Below are 26,525 nucleotides of genomic sequence, written 5' to 3'. Positions count from 1 at the left end.
CTTAAAAGGTTCTAGAAAGAAACTATTTAATCAAATCAAAGTGAAAAACTACAAACGCATTGTTTTGAGAATGATTCTCAAAACAGCGCGTACTGCCTTTATAGAAGCTTCCTTCCAAAGCATATGAACTTTGACTTGGCCGTTGCCAATTTCCTTCTTCTTTCCTCTCTCTCTCTCTCTCTCTCTCTCTCGAATTTCAGGATCAGCCGTGTTTCAGTGTTTGCACGAGATAAGTTACAAGAACGCTGAAAAAAGAGATTGAAAAGACACCCAAATCTTCAACGAAAAGCTATTCCGTCTCTGGCCCCAACGCCACATAGTACATTCGGCTACATCATGAATGTGTGTTAAAGTAAAAAATTTGGGACACTACGTGAGGTAGACGAAAGGGCACCGCATAATATCTTAAATATATAATTTACTTGAATAATTTACTCTTGGTTTTAGTTTTTGTTTTAATAGGTCCAACGTCACCGAATATGGTTTTAAAAAAGGAATAAGAACCGGATCATCCCCGGTGGACAAAAACTGGATCAGCTATGGTTTCGATTTTCTAACCCCCATCCCAAGCTCGTTTTAATGATCGAAATTGTTCACATTATAGCCCTGTCCAAAACTTTCACTATTACAACATCTCATTAATTGAAAATCCCCAATAAATGATTGATTCAAAATTGTCTTAAATTAATGATTTCTGATTCATTGTGTCAGCCTATTTTCTTTAAGATCAATGTATCTCAGAAATCATTTTTATAGGATACCAAGCAACACAATTTTTTTGCTAGAATGCTTTTATCAACGAGCTCTACAAGATAAACAGTTTTTATCATAAAAATAGGCCCATCTAGCTCCAAATGCCGAAACTGGACGGTCCAATTTGCACCTGAGAGTAGGAAGAGCCATTTCCAAAGAAAAATTACCTCATCCAACAATAAATAAACAAAGAAATATATTATTGTCATTTACCACTTGGTTAAGAGCGGACCTGTGGATCCTGCAGGGAGGAAGTGTCCAACAGGGTTGTAATGAACAATCTGAGCCGTTCAAAGTGTTTTTAACGGTCCCTATTATCTTACAAGTAAAATAAGTATTCTTACATTAGAAGATAATGTTTGAAATCTAGAACGTTGAAAGCACTTTGGACAGCTCAAATTGTGCACTACAATCCTGCAGGGCACTTCCGCAAAATTTAACATTGCAAAATTGTTGAAGACTGAATCAAACACCCAAAATATAAAAGCACTGATGCCATGTGAGAACTCCCCATCAAGCCTTCTCCATAAAGTCAAAAATAGGAAACTGCCAATTATGACTTTTTAAAAAAAATGGAGCTTTCATACTCCTCCTACACACAACGGCCCTGTCCCGAAAGCCTATATTAGACCAAGCTTAGCTCTAGAAACAAAAGGATACAGATGAGTTTATTTCACAACCATCAATCAATGGCAGATCATCAGAAGATCCATCCGGTGGTGCACGACCCCGAGGCGCCCGAGACACCGCCCCAGACGCCGCCCCAAACGCTGTCGGCTCCACTCGTGCCCCCCGGTGCAGCCAAGTCCGACAGAGGCGCACCCGCGCCAGCGGAATACCCGCCGTTCGGCCGCACGATTCCGGTGACTCACTCGAGACCACCCAAGAGAAGAAGCTGCTGGTGCAAGTGCTTTTGTTGGACTATATCTCTCCTCATATTCCTAATCCTCGTCCTCGGAATCCTCGCTGCCATAATCTACTTCGTCTTCAAGCCGAAAATCCCAAAGTACTCCGTTGACGACCTGACAATCACCCAGTTCAGTCTGAACAACGACAACACCCTCTACGCAACATTCGACGTGAACATCACCGCACGAAACCCCAATAAGAAGATCGGTATATACTATGAGAGCGGGAGTAGCATAAGCGTGTGGTACGTCTCAACACAGCTTTGCCAGGGTTCATTGCCTAAGTTCTATCAGGGCCATCAGAACACGACGGTGCTCACCGTAGCCCTGACAGGACAAACTCAGGACGCGGCCAATCTGCTGCAGTCGCTGCAGGCCCAGCAGCAGACCGGAAGCATCCCTCTGAGAATGAGGGCGACAGTGCCGGTGCGGATCAAGCTTGGGTCTCTCAAGCTGACGAAGTGGAAGTTCTTGGTTAGGTGCAACCTGGTGGTCGATAGCTTAGATGCTAATGATGTTATTAGCATTAAGAGCAGTACGTGTAAGTTTAGGTTTAGGTTCTAGCTTACTTAGTTTTCATTACCTCCATTACTTGTGCCATATACCATTAGATCAGTATTATTTGTATTTTTGCTATGGGTGCTGTTTACCCAAGATGAGGATTATACATGATGTTATTTGCTTTTGGGTTTTGGGTGTTGTTTAACCCAAGTGGAGGATCATCTTTGACATTCCCCCTCCACCTTGTTATTCTATACACATAATGTATACGTATTCAGATTATTTATTTATTGAGATTTCCTACTCCACTCCTACATTTCAGTTTTCTAAGCATTGACAAAATTATACTATGTTACACGTATAACGTTCATGATCTAAGCGATGACTTAGTGTTGTCTGACTTAGTTTTTAGGGAGAAAGGTTCAGTTTCGAGCTAAGTCCAACTTAATGGCGTACCCCTATTTTTCTAGGGCACACAATGTGTTCAACAATAGTACGCAAACGATTCATTTCCCATATGTTACTGAGTTTTAGTCTTTCAGACAGACATAAAAGCAAGTTGATTTGGGGAAAATTGAGGAACATGGAAATCTACCATCAAGAACAGCAATCCCATGAAGCTTTCTTGTCAAATCCAGAAGGCAGGACCATAGTTTCTGTGGTTCCAAATCAGTGGAATACCCAGCAACTTCATCCTCACTCCAAGCCTGAGTTGCCAGACACTCGACGCAGGAGAAAGGGTGTGGGATCTGCCCGTATCCAATTTCAACACTTAAATTGTCTGTCGTTAATTAAATTTGAAAGAAAATAACCTCACATTATCTAGAAAGAAACATTTCTACCTTTCTGCATCGATGGAACATAGAAGTTCCCTATTCCTACTTAATCTCATTTCATTTAAAGAGAATTTCGAAATACTTTATAACATAGCTAACTTTTGGACAGATTACAATATTCTATTACTTACAATTACGAAGGTATCAAAAAAATTTACGAAGGTCCAACACTTGGACCTACATCCCTACCTCGTACTCATACTGAAGTACATATAACATGGCTCAAAAACATTTTAAATAAAACTGGGGAATGATAAAAAGGAAATGGCCGGCGAAGAACAACAAATACCAAGTACATTATTATATAGATTAATTCGTCAAAGTTTTAACCTTTTAGTTGGCAATGTGGTAGATTTTTATTGACTTCTTGTTTTTTTGCCTTCCCCAGCCAAATATTCACTAGTTGTTGATCCAAAACCATAGAAAAATAACGGAAACAGATAGTAAAGTGATCGCATTGTACAGACCATCCAGTATTTGAAACCACTTTACGGTCCAATATATACTACAGTTCCTAGCTTAGAATTAATCACGTACGTTATTTCCCCACCATTTTACTCGTTAAATCCAATTTAAGCAGATTCACCTCTTAAACACTAAGTGAAGAACTGCCCATACCATGTTGTTCTTTAATGGATAATAACAGCCTTTTGGTGGATGAGCTCGTAGTTTTGACAATTCTAGGCCGGCATCCATCTCTTCATCGATTTCCCCCACACTGCTTCTGCAAACCGATGGATTAGAACAATCAATTTCAATTATGAGGTAAAGAAAACAGATGAATTGATTAACAACCAGTGTAATAAATAGTAGTAGTAGTTAAATAGAACACTCCATACATATTGTCGACTCGCGTGATTTATGGACCTAACACAAATTGTTGGACACCTTCCTGCAAATAAGAGTGTAAATGGCATAGAATTTCTGAATGAATCACTGGATGTTAAAAATTAACACAAGAAAGGATATGACAATTCTACCGGGGAGAGAGGGGTGAGGGGCATAATGGAATATACACTTTCATGATTGTTCATAGGCAACATGTACAATCACAGCCAGTGGCAGAGCAAGGATTTCAATCCGAGGGGGCCGGACGAGGAGACAAACTTTCATTCAAAGAAAATACACTTTTATATTAATACATTTCTTTGTGTAGTGGTGTTATACATTATATCTTTAGACAGTTTTTGCCCAATACAGCAATAAAAACAGGAAATTAGTACACTTTTTCTTCTCTAACTCAGACAAACATGTACATACTTATTGACTTCTTGTCTATGAAAGTAATTCACAAAATTTTGTAAGGTGATGTAGTATTTTTTAAATTTATCCAAGATTAAATAATAGATATACTAGTATACAAATTTAAACCAAAAAGTTATGACATATACCTAATATTAGCTTTTAAGAAAATGGGTAGGGCTGGGCCCCTCGCCTGCCCCACTACAGCTCCGCTCATAGCCAAATGTATCTGTAAGTAAAGAGTTAAATAAAGTACTATTTATCTCGCAACGAGGCACGATTGCAAGGAATCACAAAGCTTAAGATCCAAATCATGATGGTTTCAATAGGAACCGATGCAAACCTTTGTGGAGTAAACCCGCTCATGAGATTCATCAAGGATTCTATTTTTGGCCTGATCAAAACCTTTTAAAACTCCCTGAAGAGAAAACAGTAATAATCAGCACAACTGAACCAGAATCGATTGTTTTGCAATACTAAGCTGTGATGCTCAAACTATTAGCTAACCAGTAACCACTAGGTTGCGTCCATCATTTGTGAGGACTGAAAATGTTTCTGTAAAAACTAACAAACGATTCAACAAGTGGTAGAAAAGATAGTCACCGGAAAAGAAAAGAAAAAGGTTAAAAAGAAAAGATTTGCTCATCCAGCTAATCTAAGTTATAGAAATAAGAGTGTAAATAATATATACCAGTAAGGTTACACATTAATAAGTTGTAGGACCAAATTTTGCTTTTTTCACAGAGAGAGGCATAGAGGGAAGGTAAAGGATCACCAATCGTACATTAAAACAGATTTGAGGATTGCATATGGATCTACAAGAGGTTCAAGCCCAGTCCCACTTGACATTATGTGAAATCAACACTAGTTACAAGCTGAATTCTTTGACAGTAGGATACTCACACCTTTGCAAAGTCTGCTGCACAAGAAAAGGAAGGGAAAAAAAATCAAACCACGCATTCAAAAGAGTTGACCTTTGGTTCACGTGGCAAAGTTTTAACACGTTAAACAACTTAAACTATGTAAACAATCAAATAAACAAACTAGTCACAATTCGCTCAGCTAATCCATGCTTTTACCCATATAAACTGTATAATTTATCATGTCCAAAGTCATTCCTCTGAGCAAAAAATAATTTTTTAATTTAGATATTCTGTTCAGAAGTCATCCAAGAACCATGGTAATTGAAAGTGGGAATTGTATATTTGACAGTAAATCAGATGGAGGAAGTTGAAAAAGAGGGATAAGTAAAAGGAAAATGATAGGCACACACCCCCAACGGAGAAAGCAGGTTAAACCAATTTCTTTGCAGGGAATGACGAAAACATTTGACGGACATACTCCGGATTATTGCAAAGACAACCCTGAGCCGTGAACGTGAAGTTCTTGATCAAGCCAGAAACCACTATAATTGTCCCTCCACAAGAAAGATATGAAAGGTAAGAAAATAGCAAATTAAGATCAAATAACTTTTTAGGACACATGCCCGCTGACCGCTCCGCTGATCAGCAAAAGTAAACAGCTACCGTGCAGCAAGAAATGTTCACTTAAACAAGCAAACCCGATCGCTTAAACAAGCAAAACTGCCAAATTTGCAGAGTAACCCCATCGAACCCACCACCACAACGGGTAAAATCACCAAGACCAACAGGCGGTATCAATTGTCGAGGGGCCTGAAGTTCTACATTGCTCAAACTAGTGAATATGCAATGTGACTGTTAGTTAGAGTCCAGTTACGGATGTTGCGTAAATGATTTTCAAGATGGTTTGGGATTTTCATCGAACACTCGGGGATGACACTAAAAAGACTGATACGAGTTTGGTGCAGAAAAAGATATATGTGAAATAGTAAGAGATTCCTGTAAGGTTGGACGATGAGAGAGAGAGAGAGAGAGAGAGAGCAACAATGGAGGAAGTGGCCACTGCGAGAGAGAGAGAGAGAGAGAGAGAGAGAGAGAGAGAGAGAGAGAGAGAGCGCAACAATGGAGGAAGTGGCCACTGCTTTGGCGCTGTGAGGTAAATGGTACCGTCAGCGTGACCCATTTGCAAATTCCTGGTACAATAGTAGCTGTTGATGCGGCGGGTCTGAACTGGATTTACGGTACAAAGGGAAAAGGCTCGGATTCTCTCTGATCCAAATTCAAGTTTGGACAGAAGGAAACAGTCATAATTTAGGTTGTACGTTAGAAAAATTAATGGCTCAAATTTGCTCGCAAATTCTTTGCAAAGGGTTTGTGAGCAGATTCGAACTATTGATTGCAACATTGGATGGTCAAGTTTCGATTGTCTGCTCTTGTTCAAAACTTGGACCGGAGATGATCCACCTCCTAAAGGGAAAAACTTGGTAGGGACTAGGGACTAATACACTAGAGTGTACTTGATGAATGTGTAACAAATTTGGTGTTTCATATGCTTGGATAGTTGGATTGCTCTAGTATACTTGGAGGCGTTCATGCCTTCCTAGAGGTGATCACATGAATGCTTCGATTGCTCAGAATTGGATGTATACTTGGAGGTTTGATTTTACAACAATTCTATGTATCTTGAGGGGGTTCCTCGGCTGGTTTCTTCCGTTCGGTGACTATACCGGTCTACTCCTAAGATTCAGTGGGCATGGTTAGCGGGCAAATAAGTCCAGTTTTTATTTTGTTGCTGCTTTTGTTTTCTTTGTTCCTATTTTGTTGCTGCATTTGTTTTCTTTGTCACTGGTTTGTAGTTGATTTCATCTGCACTTAGGGCTATGGTTTGAGTTGACCCTTCGAGCACTACTATTAAAATCGGAGGCGGGCTCAAAACTCTGCATTTATGTATGGTCTGCCTTGACAATATGTTCTCTGGAGCTTCCTTGTGGATGTGTTTTGTTCTAGATTTTGGTTAATTCCTATATTTTCTGATGAAATATTTGTATCCTTCGGGTATTTTGAAATGAATTGCTACATACCCTTTCAAGGTATGTAGCATTAATGTTGATTTTTTATATATATAAAAATATAACCTTGCTACTTGTACCTCATTTACATATACACCCTCATTTTTATGGTGAATTCCGGACACGCTACACCATACAAATATGTAATATGTATAACTTTCAAAACATGTGAACTTGTGTGCAAGTGTACGTGAATTGGGTATGGTTCTAGACTTGTTCGCTTACAATATATTTATTTGTTTACGGAATCGCTAGCTCAAGTCTCTTCGGAAGTCACAATTTCAATTTTTATTTGTTTGCCTACAAGATGGTTTAGCCCATCAACATTGGGTCTGATAAAAAAGCGAATTTGTTCAAACCGCAAAGTTCTATACTTGTTAATTTGGGCGCAATCTATTTTTATTAGACCCAATATCTCAGGCCGCGATATTAGGCTATCTGAAAAAACCTGCAGTTTGAACCAAATTCGCTATAGATGCTTACATTGAAGCCCAAGCCCAAGTCCACCAATCCTCGCATCACCACTCTTTCACTAAGCCGAAGTCCATGAAGGCTGGGCCTTCTGTTCTTCTAAGACCCAGTTCGGCTAAATAAGTCAACTGGTTTATTTTTTTGTTCTTATTCAATTTTTTTTTCATATTTTTTAGTTTTTCTTCAATTTTTTGAGGATTATTGTATCCTCATGACAAGAGGAATCTAGAAAGTAAAAAATTACGATCGAAACCTAATTTTTTTTAATAAAGACAAAAATAAGTCAATAAGCCAATTTTTTCGTCTTTTATTCAAAAAAAATTGAATTTCGATCATAATTTTTTACTTTTTAGATTCATTTCGTCATGATGATGCAATAATCCCCCAAAAATTGACGGAAAACTAACAAATACGAAAAAATTAAATAAAAACAAAAAAAAAGCCAATTAACTCATTTAGCCGAACGGGACCTAAGGCTCTGTTTGGAACCTAGGGAAAGGAAAGAAAAAGAAAGGAAAATAAAAGAGAAGAAAAATGAGAGGAAAATGGGAGGGAAAGTTTACTATTCACTACATTTAAAATTTTTATTTTCTTCACTTTTTCTCTTCAAACCAAACAATAGAAAGGAAATCCTTTCCTTAGGTTCCAAATAGAGTCTAAGTCTAAGTTACACATTGCGTGGGCAAGTGCGGGGGTGCAACATGGAAATTGTGGATGTGAAAATTTAGAACACGAGCACAGAGCGCAACAAGAGACCATTTTGAAGATTAAGTGGCTAATGTCGACCTTGCTCTGAACCAAGAAGATATTCAATGCCTCTGAAGAGCACGAATCTAGATTACACGTTAGTGTGGTGCTAAACAATACTAACACAACTCTTGGGAATGAATCAATGAAACACAAAATATGTGATCTAAATTGGTGCTCAACTTTAATTCAGGGCATTGAATAATTCCTCCTTTGAACCAGAGTTGTGAAATCCGTTCCGTACCGGCTGGTACATATCGTACCGGTGCTTAAACGGAACACAAATACTAGAGATCCGTTCCGGTTGAAATACCGGCCTATTCTGGCCAATACCGGATGTACCGGACGATACCGGTCTATTTCGGACATTTTCCAGTGTTCCGGCCGATACAAAATTACCTTCTCTTTTTTTTTTTTTTACATTTTGTTTATGTTTATACTTAAAATTAGGCAAAATGGTAGATATATATTAAATATATATATATAAAATATTAATTGCGGTAAATCCGAAAATGATACCGGGATACAGTCCGGTACCAGTACGTACCATTCCAGTAGTGAAAACGGTACGCTGGCCGGTGTATTGACAACTTTGCTCTGAACCACAAGTTACTTCCCACTTCCCACTTCATCATCTTCTTCCACATGACCGCAGCTCACCAAAACTGCCAATGACGATGGCAGTTTCACTCTCACCCCTTCTTTCCCCCTCAATCCCCACTACTACTCGAAATTACCCCAAAACCCTCCTCAACCGCAGCAACTCCCTCACCATCAACCTCAACCGCGTCAAATTTACCCCCAATTGCACCTCCAAAGACACCCAACTCGAATCCCCACCGTCCACCCAACTCGACTGCGTAGGCACCGGAACCGACGTCGAGTCCGAACCCGAAGACCCATCATCCGAAAGCCCAAAACTGCCGGACGAATTGTCGTTGGTGGGGGTATTATGGGAATGGGGATTGCTGGTGTCGCCGTTCTTTTTCTGGGGGACGGCGATGGTGGCGATGAAGGAGGTGTTGCCTAAGACGGGTCCGTTTTTTGTTTCCTCGTTTAGGCTGATTCCGGCTGGAGTTTTGTTGGTTGGTTTTGCTGCAGCCAGAGGTCGGCCTCTTCCCTCTGGAGTCATGGCGTGGTTGTCCATTTCTCTGTTTGCACTAGTGGATGCTACTTGTTTTCAGGTTCGTTTTCTTCTTTTCTCGTTTGGTGTATACATTAGTCTAGAGGTGTCAAACGGGCGGGCTGGCACGGGTACGGTTTTAGATGGGCCGGGTATGGCACGGCATGGCACCGTTCTAGACAGGCATGGGCATGGGGCACGGCACGACAAATACTAAGTCATTAGTTTTTACGCAAAAAATTTTTCATGATGAAACTCGGTTGGAGATGGGCCGGCGTGAGCACCGCACGGCCCAACACAATTAAGTAAACGAGACCGGCACGGCATGGTTGGCACGAAGGTAAATGGTGCCAGCCTGGCCCGTTTGATACCTCTATACATCACTCTCTATGGATCAAAGATGTGTTGGGAGTTAACAAGAAATATAGGGTCAACAGTGAAACATATACAATTCCTCCAGATACAATCTCACAGGATTATAGTGATCATAGCAATATCATAACCCATACCAGTAAGACTATATTTCGTGCATACAGATTATATATCCGAGGTGTGTTTAATCTGTAACTATTTTAACCAAACATGGATTTTTGGTCACTGTATGGTCGAATCCAGTGCAAATATCCGTTATACAATCCAATGCTAATATCTGGTCAAATAAACAGATCCACTAGGAAAATGGATACGCAGTTGGGCTTGGAGGCTTGAAATATTACCTACTGGATTAGGGCCTTAGGGGTCATTACAGGAACCCGGGAAAGCCTATGGGTTCTGGGTATAGTATAGCAATCTCTAAGTAAATTGCTAAAAGCTAAAAAAATTCGGTCAATAGACGGGAAGGAAATGAGAGGTTTGAAACTCTGGAGGAGAAATCCTCTACTTATAGACGATTTAGGGGCACTTGTTTGAAGTCACACATTTTCAGTTGATGACTTTATAGTAAAGAGTCGTCTCTGTTGACAAATAGTAAAATTCTATAATTGTTAACTGTTAATCACAGCTACAATTGCGGAAAGAAACGTAAATGGTACAGTTGTCTCACTCACTTGGTCATCTAGCTTTTATTCGGTTGCAATCGCAGGTGTACGTTCCATATAGCCTAGTGAGTTGCTAAAGCACCAATAATGTGCCCATTTGTACCTTTTGCCTACACTGCTTTCACACCACGGGATCGTCCCTCTTTGGTCTTCAATTAAATACAACATGTCCAGTTGGCCCCGTTGTATTGTAAATAAATGTTTGATAAACTGTGTATGAAATGAAGGGTCTTCTTTCATGTTCATTGCAATCAACACACGCACACAAACACACGACAAATATAGAGGGAGAGGTTCTTTTGCAATAAATATTCTTTAGTTTTTCTCTTGTAGAAATGATTAGTGCTGAGGAAGTAATATGTTGTTCAACGATTTTTATTCCTTGGACAGGGATTTCTTGCTGAAGGTTTAGAGCGGACATCAGCAGGTTTGGGCAGTGTATGTGCTATTATTCCTTGTTATAGCTTTCCATTACTATCATAAATGGCAAATAGTTTAACTACTCTAGGGGTTGAGGGGAGTTGGAGATCTTATTCTTTGGATGGTTGCTGATATGCTGTATTGTCAATAATCAAGCACGGCTAATTTCAGGGAATTCTAGTAGTTTGGTTGTGTCTCATGTTTCCTGTTTTCATTCTGCCACCAAGAACATCTTTCCTCAGAAATGTTTCGAAGTGGAAATGCTCTTTGGCATGCTTTTACTTGCTGTGGTGACAAGTGAAACCATCTTTTCCATGTTATCTTACAGTCTTGCTTTGTTTCTGTATTCCTCCAAAAAAAACCAGACTGTTTTCAGAACATTTGAGCTGAAAACACGAAAACATAAATGATAACAGAAAGCAAACTAGTTACAGCCAATAGGCACTGATTGGATTGTGAAGAGAGCAAGTTTTAAGGAGAAAAAAGAGGATAGTGCCAAAACCTTGGGGAATTGTTATTCACCCTCCGCATTGTCTTTCTTGTACGCAATGTAGACTGTGAATAACATGGAGCATGAATAATGCTTTTTCCTAAACTTTCAATTTGCAACCGACCAACCATTAGCTATGTTGCTGAGTTAATTGACTATGACGTAGTTCAATTCTCCTAAGTAAGATTATTTCATTCAGTTGGTTTCCTAAAAAGTACGTAGTGAACTTAGTATTTGACAAGTCGGAACGGACTATTTCAGGTGATAATTGATTCTCAGCCTTTGACAGTGGCTGTACTAGCCTCCCTGTTATTTGGTGAATCCATTGGGTTCGTTGGAGCTGCAGGACTTGTGCTCGGTGTCATTGGCCTTCTACTTCTTGAGGTATGCTTATCAGAAGACCCCAATGTTGTTTCTATTCGTTTCTTCTAATCTTTATGAGTTTTATTGTAGTTTTTGGTTCATGAATGGGGTATATTAGTTCTTTTCTTTTGGTAGTCAAATCGCGTACAATATGCCAATGCATTAAATGTTGTTTTTCCTTGTGCTCGTTTACTGCAACACTCTTGAAAGAATTACACTTCTGCAACATGATTACCTACGTTAAGTATTTAGTAATATCTCTTAGTGGGTGACATCCCTTAAATAACCATTTTTGTCAATCCTTGTCAAATGAACAATCTTTGAAGGACTATAATGAATTCGAAGGTGATAGAACAAATATGGCTTAGGAGTTCAGACACTGAATCTCCTGGATGTGTAATGTTTAGCTCTCATTACCAATAAGCACATTCCCTAGCTTTGTTCTGCAACAGGTGTGATAACATGGATGCTTTATTAGTGGAGTGGTGTACATGTCACACTTGTTGCGCTACCTGTCTATCCAGGGTTTAGAATTAAATTCCTTGCTTCAATCACTTTGCTGACTCTTCCCACAACTAGCACTTCATAGTAGTATTGCCTTAAGACTCCAAAAACAGGCTGAACACGTCACATTGAGCAACAGTAAAATACACTGGTCTCCCACAATGTAGGGATTCAGGCAGTTGGAACCGCTTTGGTTGAAAAATATGCAGAGACCTCCCCTGCCATTTTAATAGTCAGAAAGATCAATTTGTTGGTGCTTATTTATCTTCCCAAACTGCTTTTTGGTATTGGTGAAAATCAATCCTATAGGTACCTGCGCTTTCTTTAAATGGTAGCAACTTCTCACTGTGGGGGAGTGGAGAGTGGTGGATGCTCCTGGCAGCTCAAAGCATGGCAGTGGGTACGGTCATGGTTCGCTGGGTTTCCAAGTACTCTGATTCTGTTATGGCCACTGGATGGGTGAGTCATCCGTTCTGCATTTTTTTTTATATTTAAGCTAAATCTCACTTGAGAAATCCTTATTAATGTCCATGGGAACTCTCCAACCTTAAAAATGGCAGATGATCCCATGATTGTGATAATCATATACTATAGATGTAAAACACATGTAAGAGCTGATAATTATTGTTCAGATAACTGTAGGATCACCTACTATCATATTTATACATCAGATTCACAAAGCAAAGCGCATAGTGTACATTAGGGATTGATTCGGATTCCATTTCTATTGCAGCACATGGTAATAGGTGGACTTCCCCTTGTAGTGATCTCTTTTCTGAATCATGACCCTGCCCTCAATGGCAGTTTTATGGAGCTTACATCCAATGACCTTTTGGCACTCCTTTATACTTCTCTTTTTGGAAGTGCCATCAGCTATGGTGTATACTTCTACAATGCTACACGAGGTAGGTTTCTAGTCTTCTATTGCTCGGATTTTTGTATCATGCTTTTGTGTGTGACCTAGGATACATCTTCTCCGGCCTTTTATTATGTTTAGTTGAGGTTTCTTGAACTGGTTAGATCAATTTGGCAATGCAACCTCACTTTACATATTCTTATTCTCTGGCTTCCCTTATTCTTTTATTCTCATATATTGAATATTGTATTGCATTAAGTTAGTTAGTATAATCCAGGCTTCTATTTTGGGATTAACATGGATTTGCTGATACATTTCAGGTAGCTTGACAAAGCTCAGCTCCCTAACCTTCCTAACTCCAGTGTTTGCTTCAATTTTTGGGTAAGGTTTCACAGTGAAGGATTTCCCCCACCCCTTTCTTTGTGGGTCTTGATACCCTTTCCCCCTTGGTTTGCGATTTATTCTGTATGAAAGTTATTTCTTACTACAGGTACCTCTATCTTGGCGAAACCTTCGCACCTGTGCAACTAGTCGGAGCTGTCGTTACTCTTGCAGCAATATACATGGTTAATTACAGGAACAGTTTGGAGTAACAAACAAAAAGACACAAGTAAAATAGAAGGCAAGCTGGATATCCAGCTTTAATTATTGGCTCTTCTACGTTGTACCGGTCGCTGTTTACATGCATACGTGGAAGAACAGCAAGGCTTATGTCTCACAGATGAAAAGTGGAAACAGGGTTTGAAGGTACTTACCACCACACACCGGACAATCCCACTGACTATGATATGAGGTGTCGATATTGTGCAATCATTGGTAGGCAAGGCCTTCTTTGGGTTAATTTGTTATAGAGATCTGTATTGTATTCTTTATCAGTTCTTGAATGGGAAATGGACTGAATGGGCTCAAGGTGGTTTCTGTACTGTATATTACCCAGATAATGCAAGCATTTGTTGTAGAGATCTGTAATCAGTTCTTGAATGGGATGGACTCAAGTTGGTTTCTGTACTGTACATTACCCAGATAATGCAAGCGTTTTCCAGATGTTCTGCTGAATGACAGTATTTTCTTGCGTTGTTTGAGACCATTTGTTATTAGGGCATGGAAAATGTAGAATTTCACAACGCGAATAACAGGTCAGAAATAATCTTCCAATTAATAACAGGGAAAAAACAGAAACAACCAAACAACAGCAATGGTTGCAAAAGTCTGCAACCACTCAAACAATTCTGTTCGCAATTTGAAAGTTACAACTGAAAATTCCATCTCATATTAGCTTGAAGCAGCTTTAAGTGTTTGTGGTGTTAATTGAAGACCTCTACCAGAACCAAGTCTTCCGCGCCCTATACCATTAGGCTTCCGATCACTTTCTCTCTTCTGCTCCGATCTCTGAGAACTCCACTTATCAGTTGAATCGGCCGAATTGGTTTCCCACAATGAAGAAGACACCCAACTTTGTCCACCACCGATAAAGCTATTACTCCCGGAGGATTCCACCTCTTCCATATCACCACCACCTCCAACTCCTCCACCCCGACTCACAGTCACATACTTGTGAAAACTCGGCTCCATTAAATCGTCTCCGCTCCCAACCACTTCAGACTCCACAAATGGCTCCTTAGTCTCCAACCTCTTCTTCTTTCCAAACTGCTCTGCAGTTGACAGGTTGGAGATTGTAGTGGAATTGAGGTCAGCGACTGCTTCAAGAATGGAGCAAGCCTTGGTGAGACAAGGAATTATAGGAGTGCCCTTCTGGTGGAAGTTTTGGATGTCCTCAAGCAATAGCGCGGTGTATGAAGAAGTAGGAGAGGTGTTCAGTAGGGTTTCGGGGTTAAAGTCCAGGTCTCTCGATAGTCTCGAGGATCTGGTTCTTGTTACTTGTTGGAGTTTCTGGCTTTCGGTTACTGAGGAGGACACCATTGTCACCGAAACATTTCCAGCATTCCGTTGAGGCAATGGCTTTCCCTCATCCTCCATCTTCTGCTGCTGCTCCTTTGCCCCGAGATTATTGCTTTTGTTTTCAGCCCCTTGCACTATGTTTCTGTTGCTCCTCATGTTATCAGTATTTGGCTTCTGAATTGGTGCCTGCAGAGGTTATTGATTCCATGTGAATTACAAGAAGTATCATCATAATAGAAAAATGAGTTAAGCTAGTACTTCTGTACTTATGATCAATCTAGTTATAATGAACATTATTATTGTATTATGCAAATATCACAAAGAGGGTAATCTTTACCCTCTTTTAAAGAATTTTTTTTCTCCCGTTTTCTCATATGAAATCATTTAGGCCCAAAAACCTAAGTCATTTATTACTCCAAGAATTATCCGCGTTCTAAATCAATGCTCTTACGGATTTTACTTTTTAGTAGAGTTCGGGATATTTCAAAAGGTGTTTTTACGCTCTCGCTCTCTTACAAATTTTACTTTTTAGTAGAGTTCGGGATATTTCAAAAGGTATTTTCACGTTCTCGCTCTCGCTTTCATACGCGCGCGCATTATTACGTCACTTGGCCCGAAACCAACAGTTTAACCCTAATTTCTCTCACCAGATCAAAAGAAGCAAATTATACCTGAGACACAACGTGGTTGGAACCCTTGTTGAAGCCCACTTCATTGACACCAACAACACAATTCTGATCAATCTCCCCCAAAGGATTCCTCCGGTACGGCGAGTGCTCCGCCTTCCGAGAATTACTCCGGCTCAGCGACAACGGCTGCTGCTGATTCGTCTGGCAACTCTGCTGCTGCGGCTTCTCATTCGCAACCCTAGCGGCCGCGGGTGACCTCGCCCGCGGCGACCCCACGTTCCTCCTCACCGATATCCGCTTGACCGCCGCCGCATTCCCCGGTTCACCAATGCCGCTCTTGTCCATTGCCATTGATGATACCGTAGCCGGTACAGATACCAATTTTCCAGGCCTAGTAGTAGTAGTATTAGCAGTAGTGTTGTTTGAATTAGGGTTACCAGTTATCGGAGACTCCGATCTCCGGCCCGGAGACCGACTCACCCTCCTCCCTCCGCCACCACCGCCGATGCCGCCTCGTTCTCGGCTCCCCGACCGCTGATTGCTTTGGTCTCTTTCCCTGCTAGGAGTTCTCCTCCGTCCAGACGACGTGGGCGTCGACTGGCGGTGCCGCTGGCGGTGACGGCGGCCCCTCTCCGCCTCGGCCACGTCATCACCGCATTGAACAAGCTCATCATCATCGTCATCGTTACCATTTCCTTTGTCCTGATCGAAATCGTAGCTCCGCTTCGAGCCGGAGTACTTCCGGCAGGCGGAGGAGCTCCGGCTGAGGCGGCCGCACTGGATCAAAATTGCGTCGATTTCTTCCTTCGAGCAGCTCGAGGTTCTGACCGCTACTCCTCCACCGACTCCGCCCATCGAGTTGCCAACACCACCAGCATCAGCTGCTTCAGATGCGACCGGAGTTGTAGCACTAGTTGTAGGGGTATTCTGGGTATTTGCAGATTTGGGTCTTTCTTCGTCGGATTTCTGGTCGTGGCTGATACGGTGTTTGATGAGGAAGATCTCCTTCTTCGGATCTGGTTTGGGTTTTTCTTCTGGTTTCTTCTTATCTGCTGTTTGGATTTGGATTTGGGTTTGGTGGAGGTCAGTTTTGGGTTTTTGGTCAGGTGGGTCTGGTAGTGCAATGGTTGAATTGGAATGGGTGGTGGTTTTCTTGCTCAAACAAGAACCCATTTTAGAGAGAGAAAGGAACGAGAAGGGAAGGAGGAGGAGAGAGAGGAATTTGAATGGTGGGGAAGAGGATAATGGAAATGGGGTCAAGGTCCAAGAAACCCTGTCTGTTTAAAATGGAGTAAAACTTTGAGAGAGGGGGGGAGGAGGAGAGAGAGAGAGAGATTCAAATTTTGAGAGAGGGGCGGGCTAGGATCGGAATGAAGAGAGCCGTTATAGGTATCAACAACTACTGTTGTTTGTAACGCACAGGACCACCACAGCCATTACTAGTATATATTCTACTAGTATTTTGCAGGTTTCTTTTATTATTTGCCTCGAATCTTGAACCCTTTTTTGAGATTTCGAAACTTTGTCTTTTAACGGTCATTTAAGGGCTTGGCCAAATTACCAAATTGGATTGTTCATTGGGTCCTTGAGTATTTTGCGATTTGTGAAACAAAAGATGTAGATCATCGCCTACGATAGATTGGTGTTTCGCTGGAGCATTCGCACATTTGTTTGTTTTCCAGAATACATTGTTAATCTTCCACGCCTCGAAAATCTTTGAGAGGATGGTTTTCGTTGTTTGAAGCCTGCAATGAATCCATCTCGACCTCAATTTTCCTAATTGTTTGTGCTTGTGCCAGATAAAAACCATCATGAATAAATACCCAAAAAAAAAAGAGAGAGACCATTACGAAGAAGAGCCCATAGTTCCGTTGTTAGGCTTGATCGAGCACTGATATTGTGGTGAAATCCTGTAACCCAATGCCGTTGGATCTAGAATAGTAGCACCACCAGTATTCTTCCATGTTGATCGAGCACATGAGATTCCTTTCTACAGGTTTTGCGATAATATGCTTTGTTGTTCGGATGGGTGTTTCTAAACTTGGATTGAGAGAATGGTCTAGCTCGAAGATACGAATGTCACGCTTCGGGTGCTTTTTTTCTTTTGGGGGTCGCCTGAAGGTTTTCTTCTGAATTCACCCATTTTGCTTGCAAATTCAATTAGCCATGCCAAAATTATATATAGGGGAGTAACAATACTCTACCAATGAATGCCTTGAATTGCGTCGTAAAAAGGTCCAGACACCTGAGTTATTAGAAGGAAAAAAACACGGCCGATGTCGTGAAACCTTTATTCAGGTGGTGTGGAAGTTAGGGCTCAAACATTAAAGATAATAGTGGGCCTCCAAAGTTCCTGTCTAGAACCCATCTTCAAGTATTGCCAAGATCAACGGGTAATGCTAACCAAATCAACTTTAATGAGGAATGCACAACTATTTAGAGCTTTAGAGCATCAGTACCATGCCCAAAAAAATTTAGCCAAATTTTACCTAGAAAAGTCACCTTTTTGGTTCAAAAATGGGACGTCCCTGCCTTTCTTTTCAGTTTTTTCCTTAATCAAGTTGTCAGTTGTCACTCCAGTTGCAACTACTTCATTTAAAGAGAGATTCCAAATGTCAAGAGCCGAGACAAGGGATCTGGGGTCTTGCAGTGAGCAAACTCACTACAAGGTGTCATGAGTAAATGTAGTCGTCTAAAGTATTTTCAATGGTTTTGCAGTGAGCAAACTCACTACAAGGTGTCGTGAGTAAATGTAGTTGTCTAAAGTATTTTCAATGGCCTGAATTTCTTGTCCAGGGAAGAATTTATTTTATATTCGAATCGTTGATTGCTGAGATACACAACTGCGATTATTCACTACAGGACCTCCGCTTCCCGAGACCACTATAAAAAATGTTCCCATCTTATTGCCAAAAAAGAAGAATTAAAAATGCTCCCGTCAAGATCTGAAACTGACACAATAGCAATGGCAAATGGCAATTTTATAATGCAACCATAGGAAAAATAATAATTATTCCCTGTGTCAAGTGTTGTGGGGAGGCCAATTGAGGAGCATTGATTAATCTCTCTCTAAGTGCAAGGAGTAAAGGAGTTGTATTCAGCAAAAATGCTTCCTTCATACCCAATGCCTTCCTAACTGAATGAAAACTCTAAATTCATATGCAATACATTATATTTGAAGTTCTTCGGTAATCATATTTTTTTCCCCTCGGCGAAAGTCAGTATTCTTGGTAGAAATTACCACTCCACTTGCATAATAAATTGGACAAGAAAAATCTTGATCTTAAACATCATATCCTCTGCAAAAAATAAAAAATTAGGTATATGTATTTTATGTATATAGTCTATTTCCTTTCCATCACAAGTTTTCAATTTCAATACACTATAGGGATGACAAACATTATGGCTGGGGTCTCAGAACTAGGGGTGCAAACGATCCGAGCCGCTCGCGAGCGGCTCGAAGCTCGGCTCGACAACGGCTCGGCTAGGCTCGGTTCGAGACACAAACGAACGAGCTTGAGCTAAAATGTTGGGCTCGTTTCATAAACGAGCCGAGCTCGTCGAAACTCGGCTCGAATTGGCTCGCGAGCCCAACTATATTATATATATATATATATAACATATATATATATATATATATTTGTTTCATAAACGAGCCGAGCGAGCCGAGCTCGAGCTCTGTAAATACATCTCGAGCCGAGCTCGAGCTCGAGTCCTGCAACTTGTCACGAGCTCGAGCCGAGCTCGAGCCAACTAAATTTTTGGCGAGCCGAGCTCGAACACTCTAAAACTCGGCTCGGCTCGGCTCGTTTGCAGCCCTACTTAGAACCATCCCATCCTTTTTAGCACAATTTTCAAGAAATTTTCTCTCCACTTATTACTTTTCTCTCTCTGTTTATATCTCTCAACTTAATATTTCAAAAACATCCTTCAAAATATTTGCCAAACAACCCCTATGTGTTTGCATATTTTGAGGATGCTTGTGGATAGTAGAGTAGTTGTCTTGATAAGGTGATTTTTAATCGATCAACATTTTTGTCCATAACAGTATTACGTAGTTGTAAAAACGATGGAGGGACAATCGTTGAAATTACCATTGTGATAGAGTTTCAAAAGTTGGTCACACAAATTTTGGATAAGCCAATTTTTTTGGAAGTTCACGAGACAATCTTCAAGAGACAATTTGTAAACTTCAAGTTTGATTAAAACACTCACACTCCATGTTAAAGAGAGGGTAACGGCTAAATTTTCAAACAGCTAAGAGACTAAAGAACTAATCAGGCTTCCTCTTTATGAGCTTTCCAAATTTGGCTTTAAGCTTTTTGCCAAAGGTCTTTGTGCCAAAGTTGACGTGAGATTTGTCATTTCCTATTTTCCTCGAGAAGATTCTTTCTTCTTTTTCTTTTTTCCCCCTGAAATCTGTGAAAGCATTGCGAGAGGGTCAACACCTTCCAACTATTTCCGTTGAAGACGGCCCGTCACATTTCTAAGATCAATGCTCCTTCCTCGCACAAGCATGAAGTTTGTAGACCACGTACACGATTGGACATAGGAACCACACGCTTATGTGAAAGAAAGAGCATCATGGAGCACATCCACGAATAATTTTTTCGTTGGATTGGCTAGCCTCCGTTGAACTAAAAATCCCCACCAAAATATTACGTCTAGACCAAAGATTTGTAGAGCGGAAGGAAAATAGAAAGCAAAAAGTAGGAAAATGTAAGAAATTTGTTTTTTATTTGGTTACATGAAAATGAAAATGAAAACGACTACTAAACGGTTAAGCCATTTTAGTTCGATCTCTCTATCCCTTCGCAAATTCAGTATCATAATCAAAGAAAGAATCAGGACTCAAGTCAGTTCAGTACCAACAATTTTATTAACCATGTCCAAAGCATCCATGTTATAACATTATTATAACAAAACAAACGTGAGCTACAAGAGGTTGAGGTATTCTTACGCCTCCTTTAAGAGCTAACAAAACTATCCTAATTCATGGAAAACACTGAACCTAGAAAGATGCAACAGAAGACAACAACGCAACTGAGGATGCTAAGGAAGTACAACCTGATGAAGCAGGCCGTATTCATGCAAGGAGTAGATTGATCCCAAATGATATTGTGCAGATTACAAGCCCAAATAATGCCAAGAAACCGTATTTCCTGCAAAATCAAGAGAAAATTTGCTCAAGTTCATATGCTTCTTCGGTTCTTATCCAAGTACGAGATCATGTGTCAGAGGGATAGTACAAGTCTAATTGACCGATTCAAGCTGTAAATGAGTCCAATACATGGACTGTTACGGAATAAAGCATTTAGGTGGTGGTGTTCATTTCCACCTAATGAGTCTCAAAAAGCTTTAATCCTATTCGCAAAGTGGAAGCTAGGTTAGAGATTATGCTTCAACATGACTTCAACTTTGATTTATTTATACCAAGAATCAACCTCGAAGGAGGTTTTGTTGAGACAAGCACGATTTGAGCTCCAATATACAACCCATGATTTCATTTTTATTTTTTCCCACAATTTAGTATGTAGATCTAACAGTATGCTCAGCATTTGATAAAGTAAAGTCGATATGAGTACGAGGTTCATGAATATATTTACCCAATGCTAAGGCGGTTTTGGGGATTGCCGGTGGCATAGCCAGTGAAATAGAAGTAGCGAGTGATGGTATAAAGAAGTCCAAGGGATGCGCAAATCAGGGGATGTCTGATCCCTCCTAGAATCATCAACATGAAGAAAGCGGGCATCACCTCCAGCGAGTTCTGGTGCCCTCTCTGCCAACACAATCCGCCAAATTAATCCTCAATTTGGTCATCCAAAACCAGAACTAACTGAAACAACTAACTGCAGTATGGAGCACACTTAATGAGAAAAAGCAAACCTGGACGCAGTTGAAGAGCTTTGCATCCTTGTTTTCAGATTCTATAGCGTACATGACCGGATAGAAAACCTTATACCTGAATTGCATATCAACAAACTAATTAGGGTAGACACTTCAAATGAAGACATTTGAGGTTAGAAAAAAAAAAAAAAAAACCTAAATGTAGGAAAGTGATGGATTCAAAAGAGAGTAAAAAATTATGATGGTGTTTTCTTACTAATACTCAGATGAGAAAGAAAGTATGGAGTATAGCCTGAGAAAGGAAGTAATAGATGAGAAAGAAAGTATAGAATGAGAAATAGACATAGGTTACATTTATTTTCTTATTCCAATTAGAATACACAATCTCCATATTTCAGTGACAGACAACCAATCAATCTGATTTCTTGCCAGATCTGACTATTTTCATTGAGAAACATAATTGGCTAAACCATAAATTTATGTTTCCCTCAAATTTTCACCATTTTTATTTTTTATAAGAGGGTGTTTGAACGAGTTTCCGCACACACCATCACGGGGCCCGAAGTTAACAAAAGGTCGAATTGATAAACCACTTGTTCAAATTTGGGTTTATACAATATCCGCACCAAAACCCGAACAGCTAAATATATTTACATAAATACCATCTTATATACATATATGCATACATACTCAAACATGACACCTATTATACATGTATAAACATACACAATGGGTTCTCAAAAAAACCGAACCGAACCAATCCTCAGCGGATTTCGGTTCAGATTCGGTTTGGGTTTCAAATTTGGGTTTTCGGTTCGGTCTTCAAAAACCCATGCCGAAACGCCCCGTTGTCATTCCTACACCCAACCAACAATTAAATTTTCACCAAACAAAATTCTCACTCTTGCACGTAAAATAGTTTCCCTGACCATCATTTCTTATCATTTCTCACAAATACTCCTACCAAACAGGTTGTTGTGAAAGCATCCCACAAAGTTACTTTTAAAACATCAATCTAAAGCTCTTAAATTCATTGTTGAGGATACAAACCCGAAATACATAATCAAAATAAAGATTCTACTTCTGGAGTAACTGTTGCCCACTCTGTTAATTTCAACTCTGGGGCTAATAAACGAACCGAAACAGTTTGATTGTTTAAGCTTGGTTATGTAACTTAATGAGCTCTGAAATTATGTTCGAACTTGGCTTGTTTATAAGAAAACCCAAAAACGAGCTTTAATCGAGCTGACCACGAACCAGCTGATTTTTTAAACTGTTCAAAAAAAAAAAAAGTTGATTGTTTAAGCTTGGGTAGGTAACTTAAAACGACCTTGGTTTCCCAAACGAGCTTTAATCAAGCCGATCATGAATCAATCTCGAGTAGTTTGAAATTTTTAAACATTATAAGTCGAATGAGAGAGCGAGTTTGTTCAAGCTTAGTTCGAAAGCTTAACGAGCTTAAAAAAGATGTTCAAGATTGGTTTGCTAATGTAATAAACCGATCTCAAATCAGCTTTTTAACGAGCGAACAAGAACTCAAACTCGAGCAGTTTGGTTCTTTTTTCAGCCCTATCCAAATCTATCAATTCAAAGGTGGGAAGAAGAATGGAATTGGGACTTACTTTTTGCGGGCTTTACCGACTTGAATACCCATCCAGAAATTGAGGAAATAGTAGAGAACGAGAGCAAGAACAACGTATCCGTATTCTCTCGGTAGCAGCTCCACTCCGGCCATCTTCTTCCGATACCCAAATCTTATCTTCGAGTCCTTGGTTTGGTTCTATTTATCCAAGATGAGAGAGAGAGAGAGAGAGAGAGAGAGAGAGAGAGAGAGAACGTTGAGATTGAACTTGGCAGTTGAGGAACTACGGCGCACGCTGTGGAGCTAGAGACCCAACCCCTCGTTTTAAACGAGGAAATGGTGAGTATGGTCAAAGAAAAAATGTTTAAAAAATAATTACTATTATTTATTTTTTGTTTAATTCTTTTTTTAAAAAAATTGGGTAAATCATTTTGTCACGACTCACGACCATATGAGTTGACTAGTATAAAAATATCAATCACGTTGAAAAGTTTAATTAAGACAAAACTAAAGAAAATAAAGATAGTTGCTTCAATTTTTTTTTCCTTGCCGGCTCTTTTTTTTTTTTTTTGTTATAATTTTTTACTTGTTAAATCCATCACATCAAGATAAATGATTAATTAAAAAAACGATTTTGCTAGGATAAGAAGCACGTAATTTCAAACAAGTTCAGATATCAATATATTTCTTACAAATATTATTAATACATTTTCAAAAATATCAATATATATTTTTCGAATATCTATATACTTTTTACCTATTATTATATACCCTTTGAATGGAGGTTACAATAATTTTAAAAAATTAATGCAAATGAAACAAAAACTCAAAAAAGGCAAAAATAAGTATCAAAAAGAATTTAGGCCAGAGGAAGATTCCTAGGAGTAGTTTCTTGGTTCTTGTGCTACAAGTTTTTCTTTTCTTTATTTTTTTCTGTCTTTCTTCCCAAGGCTAGTTTCTATTGGTTCTTGTGCTACGAGTTTTTCTTTTCTTTTCTTTTGGTTATTTCTTTCTTCCCAAGGCAGCCTTGGAATTGTAGTTTTTAGGGGTTGACTTTGATGTTCACACTAGAGCTTATAGTTTGTTTGATTTTGATGGATTTGGAGACTGGATACGAGAGGACTTTGAGGACGTCAATTAATAGTGTTTGGGCTCCTATTTGTTTTGATTTGATGTGAAATATTATTTTGGTCTTGCTATTGTCAGCTGGGTGGACAATAAGCACACTAAAAAATAAAGAAAACATGTATTTTTGTGTATTTTTTATACTCTTTAATACATATTCACACACTCACTATTATCAGCCTATTGGGCTGATTTTAGAATTTTTCATATTATTTTAGAAAATAGAGTTTAAACTTTTATTTTTTTTATTTAGTTGACACTTAATTTTATTTTTTTTTAGAAATCAACAAAATACCGGGGGGGACTTAAACGGTGAAGAAATTTAAGAATGTTAGAATTGAACGTGGGTCAGGACTGACGATCGAGAAAATTAAGCAGTAAGAATTGCAGTAAAACGTAGCGGGTTCATTTCGGAAAATAACTTACGAAAGATTTAAGGGTAAGTCATTTTCATCCAATTAATAGAAAATGTTTTACATGTAAAATGTTTTTCTCAATTTTTACAAAACCAAACACCAGAAAATAGGTAAAACATTTTACCGAAAAACATTTTACGCCTAAACAAATGGATTCTTGATATTTAAACTTTAGACATCAAAAACAAAGACAGAAGAGAAAAACTTATTCACAGGCGCCTCCGTGAATGAGTTTTTGCATAGCGTGATTTCGGCTGTCCGTTTTGGCTTTGGACGGTCCAAATGTTAGTGAAATGGAACGCACGAGATTGAGCACATCTGTAAATAAGTTTCTCATAAGACAGAATTACAGTTTCATATCTCGTGTTTTAATAGGATGAAATCTTATCAGGGGTGGAATTTCCTCCCCTCTATTTTTACGGTAACTTTTTTTTGATACCTTGGAAATAGGTACAAATGAACGAGCTACTCGGCTTGTTTAGTAATTGAGTCGAGTTCGAGCTCGTTAAATGCTCGGCTCGACTCGTTTGCACGGTTGCACCCTTACTTGGAAAGACTTCTACCCGGCCTGCTGTTGGAAAGGAGCATGGATTCATTAAACCATATAGAGGGATTAGGCGGGGATCAGGTATCTTTGTATCTATTCCTCCTTTGTATTGAAGGTCTAATAAAATATTTGTGTAGAAGTCAAAATTTTTTATTTTTTCGATTCTTCTTATCGAGACGAATCAATAATACATAAAAGTTTAACGCAAAACTAACAAACACATTTTTTAAATAAGAACAAAACAAAAAAAGTTGTAGTCAATAACTTATAGTTTAAGAGAAACGGGGCCTCAAATCTCTTATACATAACCCATGAATTTTACGTCCGAACAAAAAACAAACCCTAGTTCAAATGAAGATTTACACTCCCTTCGTTCCAAATTGGATGACAATTTTTGATATTTGTGCCAATTTGAATTCCTTATATTTTTTAATATCAATCTCAAAAAATATGCAATATGGATCTTATTTGATTGTTCTCGATTAGTTATATTATACAAAGTTTTCAAACTCGTGAAAAACATTATAGATTGAAAGATATAAATAATGAAAAATGACACAAATTTCAAAAATTATCATCCTTTTTTGGATAGAGAGAGAATACTGTACATCTAGTGGAATTTGTTGTTGCATACCATCTCTCAAACATAAATACCGTAACCTCTTGTTGTTGTTTTGGTTGGAATGGAACTTGGTACAGTAGGTGTCACGACCCAAATTCAAATGGATTTAATATGTGACATGGATAGTGATTTTAGAATCCTCCCAGGCCTTTATATCACACAAATGTACATTCTTTACAAAAATTTCCAGGTTCGTAAATTAAGAAATAAAATATTACAAATAAAGTTGTCTATTGTGCATACCAAACACAAACTTTGCCTAACGATGTTAAAGTTACAACAATTGTGGGCCCCAAAATCCTATTGCTACCGAATCATTTATAATACAAGTTTTCAATTGCCAAAACCTTCACTACAAAACAAATCTGAATTCCATTGTCCACCTTCAATGAAAGAACCTACTTAACTCGCAATACTATGGATAATCTGAATTGTGCACATCATTTCATGTGAGAATTATGATATAGAGAGGTTATATAACAACATGGGAATAATCAGAATAAAAACATGGCATAATCTTAAAATAAATAACAATAAAGTGCAAGTTTTCAAGCTCAAAAACTGCAAATCACAAAACCTAATCCAAGTATCATCACGTGTATACATCAAGGGGTGGACCACCGGCATTATTCAGGGGAGCGACCCCAACTGTGAGAAATGATATCAAGTCTATAGGAT

At 39.1% G+C, this 26,525-nt stretch overlaps 4 protein-coding genes and 1 long non-coding RNA gene across 6 annotated transcripts; 2 read left to right on the top strand and 3 right to left on the bottom strand.

Annotated features, from left to right (window-relative positions):
- Positions 1–1,367: 1,367 nt before the first annotated feature.
- On the top strand, positions 1,368–2,470 carry LOC131302714 (NDR1/HIN1-like protein 6). Its single transcript, XM_058329499.1, has one exon. The coding sequence runs from the start codon at positions 1,416–1,418 to the stop codon at positions 2,223–2,225; it is 810 nt and encodes a 269-aa protein (XP_058185482.1). The 5' UTR covers positions 1,368–1,415; the 3' UTR covers positions 2,226–2,470.
- A 1,907-nt stretch (positions 2,471–4,377) lies between these two features.
- Positions 4,378–6,135, bottom strand: LOC131302715 (uncharacterized). The gene is made up of 3 exons (XR_009191889.1): positions 5,025–6,135; positions 4,584–4,658; positions 4,378–4,469 (listed from the first exon to the last, which is right to left on the bottom strand). It is a non-coding gene; the product is annotated as an uncharacterized LOC131302715 (long non-coding RNA).
- A 2,847-nt stretch (positions 6,136–8,982) lies between these two features.
- Positions 8,983–14,236, top strand: LOC131302713 (WAT1-related protein At3g02690, chloroplastic). Its single transcript, XM_058329498.1, has 7 exons — positions 8,983–9,571; positions 10,938–10,985; positions 11,719–11,841; positions 12,634–12,783; positions 13,058–13,233; positions 13,505–13,561; positions 13,671–14,236. The coding sequence occupies exons 1-7, from the start codon at positions 9,059–9,061 to the stop codon at positions 13,771–13,773; spliced, it is 1,170 nt and encodes a 389-aa protein (XP_058185481.1). The 5' UTR covers positions 8,983–9,058; the 3' UTR covers positions 13,774–14,236.
- Positions 14,237–14,315: 79 nt separating this feature from the next.
- Positions 14,316–17,004, bottom strand: LOC131302712 (uncharacterized protein At1g65710). The gene is made up of 2 exons (XM_058329497.1): positions 15,751–17,004; positions 14,316–15,265 (listed from the first exon to the last, which is right to left on the bottom strand). Exons 1-2 carry the CDS (start codon positions 16,879–16,881, stop codon positions 14,453–14,455), a joined length of 1,944 nt encoding a protein of 647 aa, XP_058185480.1. The 5' UTR covers positions 16,882–17,004; the 3' UTR covers positions 14,316–14,452.
- A 3,564-nt stretch (positions 17,005–20,568) lies between these two features.
- On the bottom strand, positions 20,569–23,475 carry LOC131302710 (uncharacterized). 2 transcript variants are annotated; one of them, XM_058329496.1, is made up of 5 exons: positions 23,178–23,429; positions 21,595–21,670; positions 21,315–21,487; positions 20,776–20,870; positions 20,569–20,696 (listed from the first exon to the last, which is right to left on the bottom strand). In XM_058329496.1, the coding sequence occupies exons 1-4, from the start codon at positions 23,288–23,290 to the stop codon at positions 20,795–20,797; spliced, it is 438 nt and encodes a 145-aa protein (XP_058185479.1). In that variant the 5' UTR covers positions 23,291–23,429; the 3' UTR covers positions 20,569–20,696; positions 20,776–20,794. The 2 variants fall into 2 exon arrangements, with proteins under 2 accessions (XP_058185479.1, XP_058185478.1); XM_058329495.1 differs by having other exon boundaries at positions 20,569–20,870; positions 23,178–23,475.
- Between the last annotated feature and the right edge of the window lie 3,050 nt (positions 23,476–26,525).

Source organism: Rhododendron vialii, chromosome 10a (genome assembly GCF_030253575.1).
Source record: "Rhododendron vialii isolate Sample 1 chromosome 10a, ASM3025357v1".
NCBI lineage: Eukaryota > Viridiplantae > Streptophyta > Magnoliopsida > Ericales > Ericaceae > Rhododendron > Rhododendron vialii.
This window is presented reverse-complemented; position numbering and strand designations above follow the sequence as displayed.

Excerpts from the sequence above, each read along its gene's own strand:
- LOC131302710 (XM_058329495.1), bottom strand. The coding sequence starts at position 23,290 with ATGGCCGGAGTGGAGCTGCTACCGAGAGAATACGGATACGTTGTTCTT. Across the intron at positions 21,488-21,594 it reads AGCTCTTCAACTGCGTCCAG|AGAGGGCACCAGAACTCGCT; the intron begins GTTTGCTTTTTC and ends TTGTGTTGGCAG. Across the intron at positions 20,871-21,314 it reads CAAAACCGCCTTAGCATTGG|GAAATACGGTTTCTTGGCAT; the intron begins GTAAATATATTC and ends TTGATTTTGCAG.
- LOC131302712 (XM_058329497.1), bottom strand. The coding sequence starts at position 16,881 with ATGGGTTCTTGTTTGAGCAAGAAAACCACCACCCATTCCAATTCAACC. Across the intron at positions 15,266-15,750 it reads CCAACCACGTTGTGTCTCAG|GCACCAATTCAGAAGCCAAA; the intron begins GTATAATTTGCT and ends TAACCTCTGCAG.
- LOC131302713 (XM_058329498.1), top strand. The coding sequence starts at position 9,059 with ATGACGATGGCAGTTTCACTCTCACCCCTTCTTTCCCCCTCAATCCCC. Across the intron at positions 10,986-11,718 it reads CATCAGCAGGTTTGGGCAGT|GTGATAATTGATTCTCAGCC; the intron begins GTATGTGCTATT and ends GGACTATTTCAG. Across the intron at positions 12,784-13,057 it reads CTGTTATGGCCACTGGATGG|CACATGGTAATAGGTGGACT; the intron begins GTGAGTCATCCG and ends TTTCTATTGCAG.
- LOC131302714 (XM_058329499.1), top strand. The coding sequence starts at position 1,416 with ATGAGTTTATTTCACAACCATCAATCAATGGCAGATCATCAGAAGATC.